The sequence below is a fragment of the Epinephelus fuscoguttatus genome, linkage group LG13, assembly GCF_011397635.1.
Source record: "Epinephelus fuscoguttatus linkage group LG13, E.fuscoguttatus.final_Chr_v1".
Taxonomy (NCBI): Eukaryota; Metazoa; Chordata; class Actinopteri; order Perciformes; family Serranidae; genus Epinephelus; species Epinephelus fuscoguttatus.
In genome coordinates, this window is record NC_064764.1 from 26,312,258 (window position 1) to 26,330,460 (window position 18,203).

An 18,203-nucleotide genomic window follows, 5' to 3' on the forward strand; every position below is an offset into this window, starting at 1 on the left:
TCTGTGACATGAACTAAATCAAACCAAGCTTCACACCAGAGTCGTGTGAGGTGTCTTGCAGTACCTTTGATTCCCTGAGGTCCTGGAGGTCCTGTTGAGCCTTCTCGTCCAGGAACACCAGGTAGTCCAACTGTACCCTTTTCTCCCTGGAAGCCAGTAATTCCTGGGAGGCCCTGCGAACCTTTTGGGCCTGGAAGACCCCGTCCTGGTTCACCCTGAAGAATATAGTAAAAGGCACAGATTTGCATTTCCACTCTTGCATCCAGATTTTATGTGAGATTCAAATCTCCCAGGTTATAATGTTTTCAGAACAGATACTAGCAGTGTGCTGATTGTTGGATTACAATGCCATTGTATAACAAAAGAGCTGTGTGACTAATGCACTCTAAAGTACTTGTCTAATGTTCTCTAATGTGCCCGAAACTAAGTCCCCCTCAATACATATTTGAATACAGCATCCAAAAAAAGAAACATCCTCCACACCAAAACTTTATAAAGATGCACAGAACACTTGTGTTCCACCATCAAAACCAGGGTGCTCCAGGTCGCTTGTTGAATCACTTCCTCAGTGTGTGGCAGCATACACCTACCTATCTATCTATATGTAAAATTATTTATTTAAATACATATGCAAAACAATACACACTTTTTGTCCAGGTACACCAGGTTGTCCAGTGAAGCCATCCTGTCCAGGTCTTCCTGGCTCTCCTGGTAATCCAGGAGCTCCTGGAATTCCACTGAGTCCTAGACACAAGGACAAAACATTTCCTCTGAGTTTTGTTCTGTTCATGCACATGCACTGTATTAGTTTGAGTTAAGTATCCATCAAATGTCTGTGATGCATTCATGGAAAGGAGGGATGGATTAACTTACCTTTAGGACCAGTTGGACCTGGGAGTCCAATTCCAGGAAGTCCGTGTTCACCCTTTTGTCCAGGGAAACCTGGCAACCCTGAATCTCCTTGTGGGCCTCTGTCACCTGCAGCCAAAAACATGTTGCATAGTAAACAGGACCAATGGCTAACAATCTTCACATACAGTAGATGTAAATCTTCACAAGATGTTTGTTGTGTTATTTTTGGTCATGACATGCTAATACCCTGCTCTACCTCAATTTCAACGTTATTTTATTGATCAAAGATGCGATAAGTTCATTTATTGATCTTAAAGAGACTAATTTCAAATCAATACTTGTGTTGCTCACCTTGAATTCCAGGCAAGCCATTTTCTCCGCGTGGCCCAGGTATTCCCTGAGGTCCAGGAGTCATCACACCTTTACCTGGCTCACCTTTTGTACCTGGTGATTGCAATGTCAGTTTAATTACACTTCTCTGACTGACTGTATGAGTGCCTCTCTTTACAGTGTCTGTGGGTCTCAGTCTTTGCACATGTCATGCCTACCAGGTGGTCCAGGAACTCCAGGGATGCCTGGTCTCCCCTGGCTGCCCTTTTCTCCACTTTCTCCTGGTCGACCGAAGCCTGGCAGGCCAGGTGGACCCCTCTCTCCTGGTGGCCCAAGAGGACCAGGGTCTCCAGATGGCCCACGCTCACCCTTGATGCCCTCTTTGGCCTGAAAGCATTCCGAGAAAGGGGATGTCAAATCTACTCTGATTTAAGATTGATAAAAAAAATCCTAAACTAAATTAAAAACTAGTGGAGTTCATGTGGTCCTGATATCCTGATCCTCATCAAACAAAGCACACACACTTACTGGTTCTCCTTTAAGGCCAGGTACTCCAGGGATGCCATCTCTCCCTGGCAGTCCATCCTGCCCTGGCTGCCCTGGTGAACCAGAGAGACCAGGCAGACCTTTTTCCCCCTTCAGACCAGGAACTGCAAAAATGTCCCCTGGTTCACCAATAGCACCAGGAGCTCCAATCAACCCAGGAACACCTTGAGAACCCTGCACACAGATACGAATAAAATGTATTGTTGCTTCATATCCTCAATGAAACTGTGAAAACATTCAGCTCTGATCTTGTCCCAACTGTTTCATTACATATTATTCTACTCACAGGTCTTCCAGGTTGTCCAGGAAGGCCAGTTCCACCCTTTTCTCCCTTAGCTCCTACAAGCCCAGGAGGTCCTGCCGGGTGAAAATGGACAATGGTACATAGCTCATTCAGCAGTAAGTGTCAATACAAAAGCAACAACTGTGGCCAGACGTACTCCAGAGGCCAAAGAAATACTTACATATTTAGCTTTTAGTCCCACTGCTCGTGTGGACAGACACTACTGTTTCATTTAAATATGACCACTGTTTACTCACCTCGTTCTCCTTTAGGACCCTCGGGGCCAGGTAATCCAGGTGGGCCGCTACCTTCACACTGAACACAGGTATCACCTCTGTCACCTGAAAGAAGGCACAGAAACATCAATTTAAAAAAAAAAAAAGGGATTAATGTAAACGCCCTTAACTTGTAGTCTTGCTGCAGTATTGGTGCATGTGAAACATGTGCCCACAAAGGTATCACGATACCTTAAAGGTAGAAACATAGTGTTTTAATAGATAGATTCACTGATGACTCCTATTGATCAGCATTCATTTTCAATATTCTTACCTTTCTGTCCCAGTTCCCCTTGTAACCCTGGAGGTCCAGGTGGGCCAGGAGCTCCTTTCTGGATGTTACATTCATTAGGATCAACTGTGCGGCCACGTCATAGTGCACACACAGCACATGCAGCCAACACACACACAGAAACACACATTAGGTTACTAAAACATTTACAGATACACACTTTATGTAGCTGTCCCTTGTTGTCAATTACTGAAATGACTGATATTCAAAGATAAGGCATACTCGGTTGTCCAGGTGGTCCAGGTGGTCCAGGGTCTCCAGGTTGTCCTGGAGGTCCAACGAGAGACTCTCCTTCTATTCCCCTCTCTCCTCTCTCACCTATGTCTCCCTTCTCACCCTTCTCTCCACGAGGCCCTTCAATGTGCCGGCCTGAAGTACAAGACAAGAAAGTCAGTTAGTGAGTTATTCAGGTTAGCATGTGTCTGTCTGTGTGACTGGCTGCCTTAATGCCTGTTACACTGTGTTGGGTTAATTTACCTGGTGGACCTGCCTCTCCTTGGGGACCAGGGAAACCTGTGGATTAAGAAGACATCAAAAAGGTAAGAAAAAATACATAATGGGAACTGCTGTTTATGTGTGTGCGTGTGTCTATAAATGAACATTTGGTGGTATTCTATTGCTTCACTTTACCTTTGTCTCCTTGTAATCCAGGGAAACCACGAGGACCAGGAGGACCAGGAGCGCCAGTACCCTAAAATTATATAATTACAAATACAAAAGATGCATGTCCATTTTTTAAAATTAGGTTTTACACACTGATCTACCTAAACTCAGATTAGTTAACTGCTGAGCTCGTTACCTGTCTTTGCTCCTTCTAATGCTGACTATTCCTGCAGTACTGAGGCCAAGCATTTGTATTTAAATAACTGTGCGGAAAACACATACACTTGGGTAGGATTAAACCCCTCTGCACCTCACAGACTATAATAGATTTTGCCAGTATCTCTAATCCAACTTTCATAAAGTATTGGGTCCTGCAAGAGACAGACTGACAAAATGGTAAAAATCAAAGTTTTGTTCATTTTAGTCAAACCATACAGTTTGGTTCGGATCGAGGTCGGAACACATTCTCATCACAAACAAACCGCACCAGAGTTCGTTTGTAACTGGAATGAGACCACCTTGGTCCATTTGTCTTGGTGCACACCCGAGTATGATTGCTGTGTTCACACCTGCCCAAAAGAACCACACTTGAGGGGCAAACAAACTTGAGTTCGATTGCACCAAACCAAACCGGACAGGTGTGAGAGCACCTTAAGTCCCTCATATGGGTCAAGCTCCTTTAATTCTACATCCTACATTCCCTCTTAGCACATTAGCAAAGAAAGACGGTGACTATTATTTATAAGTTACATTTATTTTAACATTAAATTAAGTAGTTGTATACCATTTGAGGCTGTTTGCACTTGAAACAAATGGAATAGCGAAATAATTGTGTTTAGCTAGCAACGGGCTAAAACATTATAAGGTTATAATGAGTTATATTTAAACGTTAGCTCAAAATATACTGACTGACCATGCAGTTCAAGAACATTATTGTTCCTTTAATGCACTATGTTGTATATGTCCTTGATGTGAATTGTCAAGACGTGAGGTTCCTAACACTTGCATTGAGACCAGTGAGCTTTTCCCCGATTTTGGTGTCATCTTCACTAACAATACTCCAACATATATTACATTATATTGTAGTCCTTACTGTCATCTTATCTCTGATATTTCAGAACTATTATTCCATAAATTTGCTGTTATTTCCTTTGGAATATATCTCCCTGATGTAATTGAAAACGCCACATTGACATGCTGGCTGCGAAAACTTAACAGGCGTGACAACAGTAACTAAGGGGGGCAGGCCTTAGCAAAGAGTCAATTTATTATTTTTGTTCTAAAAACTTAAATATATTTGGTCTAAAATTCATACTATATCTCACATAAGTGAGTACACCCCTCCCATTTTTGCAAATATTTCATTATATCTTGTCATGGGACAACACCAGAGCTCACAGGTTGCTTCAGGAATCCTCTCCCACTCCTCCATGATGACATCATGGAGCAGATGGATGTGAAGACACCTTGTGCTACCCCACCTTCAGCTTGAGGATGCCCCACAGGTGCACAGGTGAGTTTAGGGCTGGATACATACTTGGCCAGTCCATCACCTTCATCTTCAGCTTCCTCAGCAAGGCAGTTGTCATCTACTAGGTGTGTTGTGGGTCATTATCATGTTGGAAAACTGCATTGCAGCTCAGTTTCTGAAGAGGGGCGATCATGCTGTGCTTGGAATTCATGTTTCCCTAAATGAACCGAGCTCCCCAGAGCCGGCAGCACTCATGCAGCCCCAAACCATGATGCTGCCACCACTATATTTGACTGTAAGCAAGGGACAGTTGTCTTGGTGCTCTTACAGCATGTGTGGCACCTTGGTGAAGAGCACCAAGACAACTGTCCCTTGCTTACAGTCAAGTATAGTGGTGGCAGCATCATGGTTTGGGGCTGCATGAGTGCTGCCGGCTCTGGGGAGCTCAGTTCATTTAGTGAAACATGAATTCACACCTAGAAGCCTTGCTGAGGAAGCTGAAGATGAAGGTGATGGACTGGCTAAGTATGTATCCAGCCCTAAACTCACCTGTGCACCTGTGGGGATCCGCAAGCTGAAGGTGGAGGAGCGCAAGGTGTCTTCACATCCATCTGCTCCATGATGTCATCATGGAGGAGTGGGAGAGGATTCCTGAAGCAACCTGTGAGCTCTGGTGAATTCCATGCCCAAAAGGATTAAGGCAGTGCTAGATAATAATGGTTGGCACACAAAATATTGACACCTGAGGCACAATTTGGACATGTTCACTGTGGGGTGTACTCACTTATGTTGCCAGCTGTTTAGATGTCGATGGCTGTGTTTTGAGTAATTTTCAGAGGAAGGTAAATCTATACTACTATACAAGCTGCACACTGACTACTTTAAGTTATATCAAAGTGTCATTTCTATAGTGTTGTCCCATGACAAGATATAATGAAATATTTGCAAAAATGGGAGGGGTGTACTCACTTATGTGAGATACTGTACTACATGTGATTTGTATGTAACTGTAGATTTTCTGCTGAAAGGTAACTTCAGTGCAAACTTTGTTAAACTCCCATATTGTCCAGATACAAGACCAAGAACGTGACCTTGGTGTCCTGGATAGAAACTTCAGGCCTAACTTAAATGATGTAATTATGATGAATTGATTTTCTCAGCTAGTTATAGAAAATATATGACCGTTTCAGTTTCATTACCCCTTTAACATAACTCTATCTGAATGAATATGTGGTGACATCTGCTGGCAGTAATCATAATTCATCCTCTTTGCAGCTGATGGGAAAGAGAGTGAGTGAATAAGGGAGAAAAAGGAGGGCGGAGAGAGATCACTTACATAACCTGGTGGTCCTCTTTCTCCCTTTTCACCCTGAAACAAGACAAAGAGTTTAGTCGGTCTGACAACAACACCTCAGAGATCATGTAAGCTTTAGATTAAAGCTTTGAATATAATGTGGAGTAAATAAAAGTTGCATTAGTTACCTGCGAACCAGGATATCCAGAGCCTCCGGGGAAGCCTTTTTCTCCCTGTATGAAAGTATGCATACTGTAGCTATAAATAATTCATAATTTAAAACCAAAGAGCAGTCAGGCAGTACAGTACAGTAGGTGGATAATATGGTAAACTATTGTTACCTTCAATCCATGCTCTCCATCCTTGCCAGGTTTACCCTAAAATTATAGAGACGGTGTTGTTATGATTTGATGATACAGAGATTCCTACAAAGAACTGAATCTGTAGAAGCTTTAAATGTGTTCACAAAGAAACTTAGGTGAAACAAATTTGTAATTTTTTTTTAAATGACACAATATAAAAAATATATTTTCCATGTTTCCTAAACCCTTTGAGGAATCTGCATAAAAATCATACAGTGACATCTAATCCTGAGCATCCTTCTTTATCTATTATATCATGATACAATCCAGTGTATTTTTGCCACTTACTCTTGGTCCGGGTGGGCCGGGATCACCTTTGATACCATTTTGATATGGGATGCAAACACCCTGCAAAGGAAATCAGGCATCTCAAAAAACTAGAAAGTTGAGCTAAAAGATAACAAACAGCCTGTGTGCACAAAAAGGAACTCATACACCTCAACATTATAGAGGAAATTACTAACCTGGTCTCCTTTGTCTCCTGGAAGTCCTCTTTCTCCCTTTAAAAAAAACACACAAACATATTCAGGAAATAAGTTTAGCCCTTGTGAACTATTTAAAACCAAAAATAGTACAATTTCTGCTTCAAAGAGCTGAGTGAGTACCTGAGGTCCAGGTACATGCACTGTGGTATGACTTCCTCCCACTCCCTGGTAAGGAGGTCCAGGAGGGCCGGGTGGGCCACGAAATCCTCGGTCACCCTGCAGGAAGACAGCGATGATTACAATAACAGCTGAAACTACAGACATACTGTATCTTAACAAGAACAACACATTCAAAATTAGACACAAACTTTCAGTGAATCAAAAAGCAAATCATCAAGGGAAAAACAAGTATCTCAGAATTCAGTGATTTTTTTTTCAGGTGAACTGATGAATCAAATGTTCCAGTCCTGAGGGCTGCACAGGAAAAGGCTAATAAGCTAATAGCACTAGCTGTGATGTCAGAACGTAATTACCGTGCCACTAGCTGTCATGCAACCAGTCGTTTTTACAGGTTGTCATCCCTAATTGGACAGACACTTTTTAGGAGGGCACAGTTTGATGCAGTCTCCAAGTAGTGTAATAAATTTAAATGATTGAAAGGCAAAGTTTTAAAATGGGTCACAAATGATTAAAATAAAACGCATGCATTTAATGTCATGTTCAAAGGCTGCACAAATTGTTTTCAAAGGCCGTCATTGACCCACTTTGAGCAACAATGAGCTGAACAAACCATTTAAAAGATCCATTGGATAATATGGAAACTGCTTTGTCATAAATCTGAAAAGAGGGCTGTGAAAATATGCCCCTTTGTCAAACTTATTTTTATGATAAGTATTGTATAACACGTGTAGCAGGAGGAGCTACCTCAGTATCACTTTCCATTACAGCTCAGTAATTATGAGGAAATAACGGAATAATATCGTGGTTACAAACGCAATTTCTCAAAGTAGAAACTGGCTAATATCATGATAATTGCAGTGAGAATATATTTGTGCCATGAGAGTTTCATTTATGTTATAAAATAATAGACATAATGCGGCAAACAATTGGCTAACCTCAAAATAACCAGGTTACTGTTAAAATTAATTAGAGTAATGATCCAACTAGGACCAAAATGTTCATTTTAATAAATATACAGGCTGCAGTCGGTATGCAAGTGTTACTCTTTTCTTTGATGTTCCTTACTAACAGCCTTGCATCTACTTGTGAGTGTATAATTATCTTTCTAATATCAGTGTAATGCAAATGCAATCACGAGACAATTCTAGGAAATTGCAAAACTAATGCTGAAATTCATACTCTTTTGTTTTTAGATGGCATCATCAAATCATCATTTCATACATGAAAATAAACATGTTAAGAAAGTTATTACCCCATTATCACAGTTTTATTGCTGAACTCAAAAGTGCTCCCACTGCCTCTTCAGTGATAGCATCATATACGAAATGTAGCTGTTTTGCAGACAACATATAAATAAACAAAAATCCTCACCTTATCTCCCTTCTCACTCACAAAGGCCAGCTTGTCACCCTGCAGGGAAGTAAAAAAAAAAAAAAAAAAAAAAAAAGTTACTATTACATCTCCACTGGTTGATGAAGTTAGAGAATTTTGTTTTACTTTACAGTTGTAAAATCTTTATATATGACGAGTCTTACCTTCTCTCCAGGAGGGCCAGGTGGGCCAGGTTCACCCTGTCAAACAATTAATTCAATTGGTTAAACAAGCTGATTATACCAGCACTGTATCTCACTAATAAACAAATCATCCAACAGCATCTGCCAGGTTTAAAATGCTGCTAATATGTGCTCTTTCCTGTACAGTTTGGTGTCATATTAAAGTTAGATACACTATGATTAATATGTTGTTTAACATGGGGTTTTTTTTCTCCACATAATAACATTGACCGGTGAAAGAACAGTGCCCACCAAGATGGCTTTAGGATTCAGTCATACATGTCTGAGTCTAGGTGGGACCCAGACTCAGACTCAGACTCAGACTCAGAAGGACCACAAGTTCATTAATTTGGAGAGAATATTCTTGGGAAAATCAAATGCATTTCTTTTTAATCCCTGTTATTTTAGCAAAGTACTCTAGGGAGAGGTAGAAGCCAACCATACTCACATATTCTATTCCTGTCCGGTTTGGCAGCAATATTGGACAGAAATAAGGGAAGTGATTGACAGAATTTTTCTATACTTGGCCGAACACCACAGCTACTCTCTCAACAAAATGAATTTTTAGAATAGCCGCACTAACAGATAACAAAAAACTGGTTGAAATCAGAGGCACCATAACTAAGCAAAGGGAAGGATACAATTAACAAGATCTATGAAATGGAGATTATAAACCACAGCTGTGGGAATCTAGCTAAACTGTTTGATGCAAGATGGAAGAGAATACAGAAAATGGGTATTATTCAAAAGTAATAAGGTTAGGGGAAAATGAGGAGAGAAGGAAGATGATTTTACTATTATTTTGTTTGTTTGTTTGTTTGTTTGTTGTGCTTGTTTTTGTTATTTGAGATGTTGGGGTCATAGGGTGGGGTGGGAGGAACGTACAGTAACCCAGCTGCAGTAAGAGACTATAATTTTGACCAAAAAAAGGACTCAGATGAGGAGTCTGTTGTGCACCAAAATCAGCGACTAACAGATATATCAGAATGGTAATTGTAGTTAGCATCTCTTATGTGTTTATGTTGTTTATTAGCTTGTTAGCTTGTAGACTAACTGCAGCGTTAGTGGTTGTATCACACTTTGCACAGATACAAGTCAGTATAGTTTAAGTCGGCTATTTTAGTGGACATAAACATAAGAAAACACATTTCTGAGTGGAGAGGGACTTTAATGCTAATCACATGTCTCTGTATAACCAATATTCCATAGCTCATAAAGTTTATCACTGACTCTGTAGGACGATAAACAGTCCATCACTGCAGGAGAGACTAACTCACTTTGAGTCCTGCATAGCCTCGAGGTCCTGGAGGTCCAGTAGGTCCAGGAGATCCAGCTGGTCCCTGTGAGAACAAAAATTTGAATTCACATGGAAACTCAGAATACATTGTTTCAGTTGATCTCTTTTTCTTTTGACACATAAACACACACAACCTACAGGTAATCCAGGTGTGCCAGGGAATCCTCTGTCTCCTTTCAGGGGAACAATCCCGATCACACCACCAGGGTCACCCTGTAGGAGACAAGACAAAAATAAATGTGAAGATGGGGTATACTTGTACTGTTTGACAAACTCGTTCACATGTAAAATGTTAATGCTTTATATATTTCAGCTGACCTTCATTCCGGGAATTCCTGGGATGCCCTGAGAGGAGAGGACAGTGGTTACATATTCATACATGTCCTGGCAGCATGAACTCTGTCTCTTAGAAACTACATATGAAATTGTTTTAATGATTTTGTTGTCGTGACAATATGCTCGCTGGAAAACATTTCTTTAAGTTAATGAAACACTACATATATGTACCACAGTGGAGTCACAAGGAGGTGGTTGGGCTAAAATCCTGAGTTCACATCCAGAATCCTGTCTACGACTAGGTTTAGGCCAGTGGTTCCCAACTGGTCCAGCCACGGGGTCCAGATTTCTCCTGAGTCATTAGTTCTAGGTCCCAAATTTGAATATATTCAGCATCATACTTGCGTTTGGTCATGTCATTGAGCAAGTTTGCTGTGTCTGTTATGTAGCTGTCCATTAGCCACTCCCTCCACAATAGAAAACAGCACTTTAAAATAAAAGCTCTGTGCTGAAATTTATTTATTTATTTATTTATTTTTACAAACTATGTGTGGGTCATTTAAAATGGCCCGCAACCCACTTTTGGACCCTGACCCACCACTTGGGAATCACTGGTTTGGCAACATAAGCACTTTGGCTTTGGTTAGAGAAAGGTCATGATTTTGGTTGAACTTTAATAAATAAAGGCAATAATAAAAATATAATGCTGAAGTCAGTGGATGCTGTATTGCAAGACTGCCTGTTGTGGAGGAAAACAAATGAAACACGTTGTCAGTAAACAGTTATTATCTGACTTGCCAGATAAGTTAAGTCACAACATTTCCTCCTTATGTTAATAGAAAACATAATTCGCTCTGCATTATGGTTACCTGTTCTCTTTGTTTGTGGTGCAGGGGCATTTAACTAATTTAATTTTCACATTTTCCAAAGGAGACTACAACAAAAGGCGACCTATATAATAAGATTCATACACTGTAATGGACTTCATGCAGGGTAAAAATATTGTTTTTCCTGGGAACCATTCCTTTTAATGCACATGTAATGTGTGTATAAAAAAATATAAATGTGAATGTATAGTATTATGTAAATATTTGGTCTAATATTACAATAATGGAGCATCATCAGGTAATCAGAGCAAAATTTAGCCCCAAAATGGCGGTTACTTACCAAATGAAACTACAGAAAAGCATGTATTTTAATCGTTGCATTACCAGGAGCTGTCGTGTTCATCTTTGTCAATGCTTTAGTCTAGTCCAGTTATTTTGTAACGTGTTATATGTGACCCTTAGGGAGAATAGCTGCTGCAATGCAGTGGCTAATGGAGAACCTATTTTAAATGCTTGTAATTTCCAGGAGACAGGGCTGCTTTAAGATACTGCTTAGTTAACATATTGATATGGCATGTATCAGTGTAGGGTTATGATGTTTTAACTCTAGATATATGGTTCTATATGAGCTGAGGAGAGCTGCTCCAAGCCAACTGGGCCATTTCCAAAAAGAAAAGAGTTATGTGTTGGTCAGTGGGGTGGTATTTGATTATCATGAGAGTCACAGTTCTTACAGGAGGTCCTTGAAGACCAGGAAAACCAGGAGTGCCGTCCCTTCCTCTGTCTCCCTGAAACACACACACAACACAGTCAGAAGGCACAAACAAATCTGCTTCGAAACACAGTAGAACGTTTTAGACGTGGCTTACTTTAGTCCCATTGCACCCTGGGATGCCTGGCAAACCTTGTGGGCCGTCGTTTCCATTGATGCCCTAAGAGGAGGAATGCACAAATAGACAATCTGAGACAATTTACACGAGGACAAAGTCTCTGCTGCTTCCTGACCACTCTGTCTTAAACTCCAAAAATAAAATGCAGCCTGAGAAGTAACAACACAATCTAAAGCCTTGTTATTTAGAGGATATTACTTTTAAGAGTGTGATTGCACGTTAGACACATTCTTATTGTGACGGGGTGAATTTACTGGATTGTTGCAGGATGTGAGGCAGATCAAAGGAACTTACTGGTAGGCCTGGGTTTCCTGGGAAACCTGGCAGACCAGGAGGACCCTGCAAGATCACAACAATGTCAGTGTTACTGTCTCATGACAACACCACAACATAAGCAATCATTTTCCTTCTCATAATCATACAATAGACTATTGTATGTCATATTTGTGATGGTTACTTACCCGCACTCCTTTTATTCCAGGAGCCCCAGGTTCACCGACTGCTCCCTGAGAGAATCCAAAAACATCAGGATTATCATAACGGAGAGGAATGTGTTTTTATGGCTATATCATCTGCTCACAATGTCACATGTGTAGACTGCAGGACAAAGATTAGGTCAGGTTAGGTTTTCTGTGGTTATGAACTTTATTGTGTGTATGTGTGTGTACTGACCGTGGGGCCAATAGGTCCTGGAGGCCCTTCAGGTCCCTGCATCCCTGGAAATCCCATATTACCTTGTAGACCAGGAAATCCACGCTCACCCTTTGAAGCACAGACAGTCATGTTAATGATACAAAGATAAAATAAATATTTTTCACACCCAAAGCAAATGTAATAGGTCACAATGCCATTCAATACTTACTCAATGTCTAAGACTGACTACTAGATGCTGAAAGTGTGTCTGTTGTTGTGGTTGACATGTATAATGGATTCAAATGGATTGTAGCACAGATTGAGATACTTTTCAGGGCATTAAATGCATTTAAACATGTGTATTTCACCCATTCCTATCAGGTTGGGATCATTTTACACCACTGCTAAACTGTCATTAAAAAAGTATACATGTGGTACATGTGGGTCCATCCAGTGCCAAAACAGCCAATCATAAACACATTTCTATTTACTTAAAGAGCCAGTGTATGGGATTTAGTGGCATCTAGTGGTGAGATTACAGATTGCAACCAACTCAGTACCCCTTTTCTCACCCCTCCCATTCCAAACCAGTGATGGTGGCCTTCAGGTAATGTAAGAAAAAAAAAAAAACCTAAAGGGCCCTCTCTAGACCCAGTGTTTGGTTTGTCCAGTTTGGGCTAGTGTAGAAACATGGCAGTGCAACACAGGGGGCTTTTTGGAAGAGGACCTGCTGCTGCTGATAATATACCAATGAAATCATATTTATTTATATTTTATACCATTTCTGCCGATAGATGCCCCTTAATCCTACATATTGGACCTTCAATTGCATTTTACTTGATAAATAAGAAACATAGAATATTGCACATAATGCTGCATGCACAATATTAATACTGGTAACAACAAATCCTCCTCTGCAGTGACCCAAAACAGACTGCATGTTGTTTCCACTATCTACCACTAGATGGCAGCATTGCTTTATGAAGGAGAGCCATGCTCCAGTAAGCTTCACAGTCCTCTCTGAGCTGCCAAACATGAAAGAGTGATGTGTAACATGTTGAAACTGTTTGGATCAATTACCATTCCCTGACCACAACACATCTGACTCCCATCAGTCAGTAGAAACACAGCTTTTTAAACTATGGGAATTATCAATAGCGTTACTATGGCAACTCTTGTTATACATCGTAAGGAAGTGATATCATTGGAAACAAGGATCACATGAGATTTTAGGGAAGGCTGTTTCAAAACACAGAAGTGCTTTGAATCCACAGCGGATTGGCCGGGCTCCATCGAACACAGTCAGTACATCTGTTGTTGTCGGGGGGGAGCTGAATGTTTGGCTACTGTTGCTGTAAGAATGAGCCATAAAAGGCCAGACTGTTGCACTAAGAGGACAGATAACACCCTGCAGTCGTCTGATATAACTGAGCCAATAATACGCATGTACTCTCAAACAGCAGGGGTTGCAGTGAAAAATAAATGAACTAATGCAGCAGTTCCCGACTTTCTTTGGTAGTGACAAAGAAAAACAAAGCAGTGTTGTGAACCCTCGTTACAGGTTTCACGTGTCTACTGGATGTGACCAGTTAAACCAAAGACTGTGGACATGGACTCCCGGTCATGATTCCTTTAGTGTTCATTGTCCAGGAGGTTTTTACCAGGAGTCCAATCATCTGCAGAGGTCGCTTCCTCTCCAAAACAAATAGATCAAGTGATTAAAACCAGTAAAACCACTGAAAAAAGCAGGTTCACCTTAAAAATCAGTGTTTATCCACTGCTGTTTGGCTTGTTGAAAACTGGCCACTAGCCCCGCACCTGCTAATATGTGTCCACATCTTTTCTCTGATACCTTTAAGATCCAGGGGCCAGTTACACGAAATATCTTAAGTTAAGATATTCTTTCAAGTCCTGGTTAGGGTTTCTTCAAAGTAAAATCAGTTGCACAAAACATCCTTGAGTTTTGAGTCACTTAAGTATTTATGCTTTTCTCCTTGTCTTTGTCTTACCCTTAAGAAATCCCTGAACTGTTGCACAAAAGACCTTAGCAACCAAAGCAAGGTAAAAAACAAAAAAAACAACTTAAGGTACCTCTGACTCTGTCTTAACTAAAACATGACCGAGTTTATGGTGATAAAGGAAAAAAACTAATACAATCTGAGAAGAGTGTTCTGCAACCAGGAGAACCCAAAAAATACGCTTTTGATTTTACACTTTGGATATGAATGAATTACAATCGTTTTTTTTGTTTGCTGGTATTTGGGGATCAAATTTACTTTGTAGTTTGTGCTTTCTATGATTGCACTCCCCCAGAAGTATAATCTTTTTCTCCTTGTCTTCTTTTCTTCTGCCATTTTTTCACTAACTATAAGGTAACTTTGTGGGACGATAACAGGCATAACAAGCCTGAGTCCAAGCAAACAAACAGTCTCCATGGTAACTTTTACTGCTGTAAAATCTCTTTCAACGCAACAAATGAGTTAATGTTTTTCCCTAACTAAGGAAACCTTTCAAGGAATGCTGTACCACTACGGAGAAATTAAACATTAAGTGTCATACTTAAGGAGAAAACTTAAGGTGCTTTGTGCAACTGGTCCCAGACAGGAGGTTTTTACAAGGAGGCAAATTATATTAAAAATCTGTTTTTCTCCAATGCTGTTCATAAGAGAGGGGCTGCTAACTATTGTAACCGAGGCAAAAATGGGAATGGCCCTATCTACGTAGAGTCAGTATTTGGTTTGCTCGTTCCTGCCTACTGTGGAAACATGCAGTACAATATGGCGGGCTCCATGGACGAAGACCTGCTCCCTATGTAGATATAAGCGACTCATTCTAAGGTGACAAAATCACTACAATTCTTATTTTCAGGTGATTAAACACTAAAGAAAACATACTTCTTATATTGCACTTATGCCAATATATACCCCTAAATCCTACACGCTGGACCTTTAAAGTCTACAAACGTCTGCCATAATTCACTGTCAATAAGGTAACATTTTTTTGTGTCTGAAATATGTGCTTTTTCCTGGTACTTATCTCGTAAAAGTCTGACTGAATAAGATATATGAGGCTTTGGCTACAAATGCAATACTTCATAGAAGAATGCATTTATTACTGGTTATAGTATTTTATAGTGAATTGTTACAGTAAGAATAATACACAATATTATCATCTTTAACTGCAATAAAAAAGAACAACTGTCTAGTATCTTTAGAGAAAAAAAAATGTAGTAACAGGAAAACTACCTTTGCCCATGTCAGTGAAAACCAGCTTTTCATGTTTCAGGTCAGTGATTAACACTCATGCTAGTGCTGACAGCTCAAAGGCTCATGGCCAGTTCATGACTGGTGTCCCCACATCTACATCTGCATCTGAGAGCCTCGCTCCGCCTGATGGGAATAAGGCCTTCAGCCCAGCTGTGTGTCCGGACATGCTCTAATTCAAACTGATCTTTGTTCCTCTGCTGGTCTATGCTCCGTGACTGAGCCCCATCCATTGTTTTTCCACCCAGGCCCAGGCAGCTCCAGTATGTCCCACTGAGCTGACCCCAGAACATAAGATGCAGTGTCACGTCTGCGTCGGTCTGCTATGAACTTAAAAAGCACTTTGCATTAACTGAAAACTAACATGACAGCCTGATATAAAGTGAAATTCTTACCTTTGCTCCTTTCACACCGCTGCAGTCACATTTTCCACACGATGTCCCGCAGCCCTGAGGAGAAAAAGAAACATAAAAATTAATGGTGCATTGATTGGAAGAACAAAACATGTAAAAAGAACATGGGTTTGTGCTTGACAAAAAAAGGAAAATAAACACGAGGAGCAGAGCAAAAATGAAGACACTGTTTGCCAGTTGGACAATATCAACAGACATCTGCTGAGGGTCAGTTCATGTCATCCATCAGATGTGTATAGTGTTCATTCTTTTACAACATGCCAGTGTCCTAGATGTCCCACTGAAACTGTAAATCACCGCAGTGAGCGGCCAGACAAACTTTTGCAATGTTTACATGCAAGCCTGTTGTTCCATCTCACAGATGAGCATTTATAAATCAAAACTGTAATTTCATAAACAAAGTAGCATGTCCTCAGTTGAATCTTGAATATGATAGATTTTTTGGCCGCTTGGGGGTAGCGGAAACAAGCTGTTATGCTTCTCCCCACCTGGTGAATCTAAATCTGATATTCATCTGTCCTTTAGCTCAGCCTGTTTTCATTCGCTTTATATACGTATATGAACAAAAAGTAACACACCACATTCGGAGTAGAACCCACACCATCACGAAGGCTGCAATCCTGTGACCAATATGCTCACGAGAGTAAATAAGGAAGTAGAATAAAGAACCTAAAGTCCGTGTAAGGTGGGGTTATGGTGGTGGATGGGTCAACAAACACAGGACTTTCCCCCAGGAGACTAAAATTTGGACCCATGTGAAATCAAGGGAACTTTGAGTTGTTTTAAAGTACATTATCACAATGTTTCTTTATCTAAAACTTACTAACTTCAATTTACTTTGAGTACGTAACATAACTCATGAGGCACTAATGTGTAATATATCATACAAACCAATGTATGTGTGTTTTTATGAGATATATAATACAAACTAATGTATGAGGATACGATGTTCAGCTTCCTCTGTACAGTTGGTTTTTAGACCTCTTTGCAGAAAACAGCTGCTAAGCACTAAGAGTGAACCAAAACAGCTAGCTGCCAACTGTAAAACCAAAACAGTGCGATAAAAGATGCTAAAATGCTCTGCAGAACTAAAAAGATCTGCAGAGTCAAGTGCACTTACACTTAGTCATTCAATCTAGTGTTAAAGGGGCTTTGTGCAAAATTCAGAATGTATGAGTTGTGTGGACAACGTTCTCGAGATGGATGTGGCTGAACCGGTGGAGCTAAATGGAGCTGTTAGCCAGAGGCGAACCAAAGGGTAGGTGCTACACCTAAGCAACAATGCCATCCCAACATCAGCAGTAACCAACATATGACAAGGTGCAAAGTGGTGGTGGTGCTCTAGCCAGTGGCATACAAGCATGCATTCATTCTCAGCTCAGAATGCCATTACAACATTATAAGTGTGCTGTGATATTAATGCTCTAAATGTCACATACAATTTAATAATATCTAATATATAGGATCCCCCCCCATAATCAGGTTACTTTAAAGCCACATTGAGCTTCACTGATCAGTTTCGTGAAACTACATGCAGGCAGAACATCAATGCAGCTGGTCTCAGCCCTTTCAGCCCCCCCCCCCACAACCCCACCCCGCTTCCTCTTCTCTGGGGTCTCCAGAGGATGGAGCCTGGGAACTGGCCTGCACTGCCTTGGCTCTGTCTTCCATCGCTCCTCTCCTTCTTTTCCCTCCATCATCCAGCTGTTGCTAGACTCACGTGCAAGGCTTCAAGCCAAAAGCCTGTCAAGGCTTTGGACAGGCTGTGTAGGCTTGGGCAGAAGGAGCACAGCTACACTACCCACAAATATTTCTCTCTGTCTGCCTCTTGTTCTCACACACACACACACACAAACACACACACACACAGCAAATAAATGGCACCATCACCGTTCATCACAGTCTGTTCCCAACTTCTGAAACCTGACATCTTATCTACGTCACTCTTAATTCCACATTTTCTATAACTCAATATCCTGTCCATGTCTGATACATATTCCCTGTCTTCCTTATTACTTCCAATCCTCTTCAACGCACTCGATAACTGAATCAATATGTGGCTCTAAAACCATGGGAAACCACAAGGAAACAGACCTCCCTCTCAGGACCTTCAGCCATGATTGCCCCCATCCTGTCCA

At 40.8% G+C, this 18,203-nt stretch overlaps 1 protein-coding gene across 1 annotated transcript in view; it reads right to left on the minus strand.

Moving 5' to 3' along the window:
- Positions 1-18,203, minus strand: part of col4a1 (collagen, type IV, alpha 1) — a 52,825-nt gene that overhangs the window by 11,908 nt on the left and 22,714 nt on the right. The window contains exons 2-30 of the mRNA XM_049594737.1: positions 16,048-16,101; positions 12,429-12,518; positions 12,218-12,262; positions 12,051-12,095; positions 11,736-11,798; positions 11,601-11,654; positions 10,082-10,108; positions 9,902-9,976; positions 9,744-9,806; positions 8,449-8,484; positions 8,285-8,323; positions 6,914-7,009; positions 6,773-6,808; positions 6,597-6,656; positions 6,288-6,323; positions 6,135-6,179; positions 5,989-6,021; positions 3,209-3,269; positions 3,056-3,091; positions 2,801-2,947; positions 2,561-2,644; positions 2,269-2,352; positions 2,015-2,085; positions 1,711-1,902; positions 1,401-1,569; positions 1,204-1,296; positions 874-978; positions 647-744; positions 65-215 (exon numbers count right to left, since the gene is read on the minus strand). Of these exons, the coding sequence (XP_049450694.1) occupies positions 65-215; positions 647-744; positions 874-978; positions 1,204-1,296; positions 1,401-1,569; positions 1,711-1,902; positions 2,015-2,085; positions 2,269-2,352; positions 2,561-2,644; positions 2,801-2,947; positions 3,056-3,091; positions 3,209-3,269; positions 5,989-6,021; positions 6,135-6,179; positions 6,288-6,323; positions 6,597-6,656; positions 6,773-6,808; positions 6,914-7,009; positions 8,285-8,323; positions 8,449-8,484; positions 9,744-9,806; positions 9,902-9,976; positions 10,082-10,108; positions 11,601-11,654; positions 11,736-11,798; positions 12,051-12,095; positions 12,218-12,262; positions 12,429-12,518; positions 16,048-16,101 (2,188 nt within the window). The remainder of the gene's footprint in view (positions 1-64; positions 216-646; positions 745-873; positions 979-1,203; positions 1,297-1,400; positions 1,570-1,710; positions 1,903-2,014; positions 2,086-2,268; positions 2,353-2,560; positions 2,645-2,800; positions 2,948-3,055; positions 3,092-3,208; positions 3,270-5,988; positions 6,022-6,134; positions 6,180-6,287; positions 6,324-6,596; positions 6,657-6,772; positions 6,809-6,913; positions 7,010-8,284; positions 8,324-8,448; positions 8,485-9,743; positions 9,807-9,901; positions 9,977-10,081; positions 10,109-11,600; positions 11,655-11,735; positions 11,799-12,050; positions 12,096-12,217; positions 12,263-12,428; positions 12,519-16,047; positions 16,102-18,203) is intronic.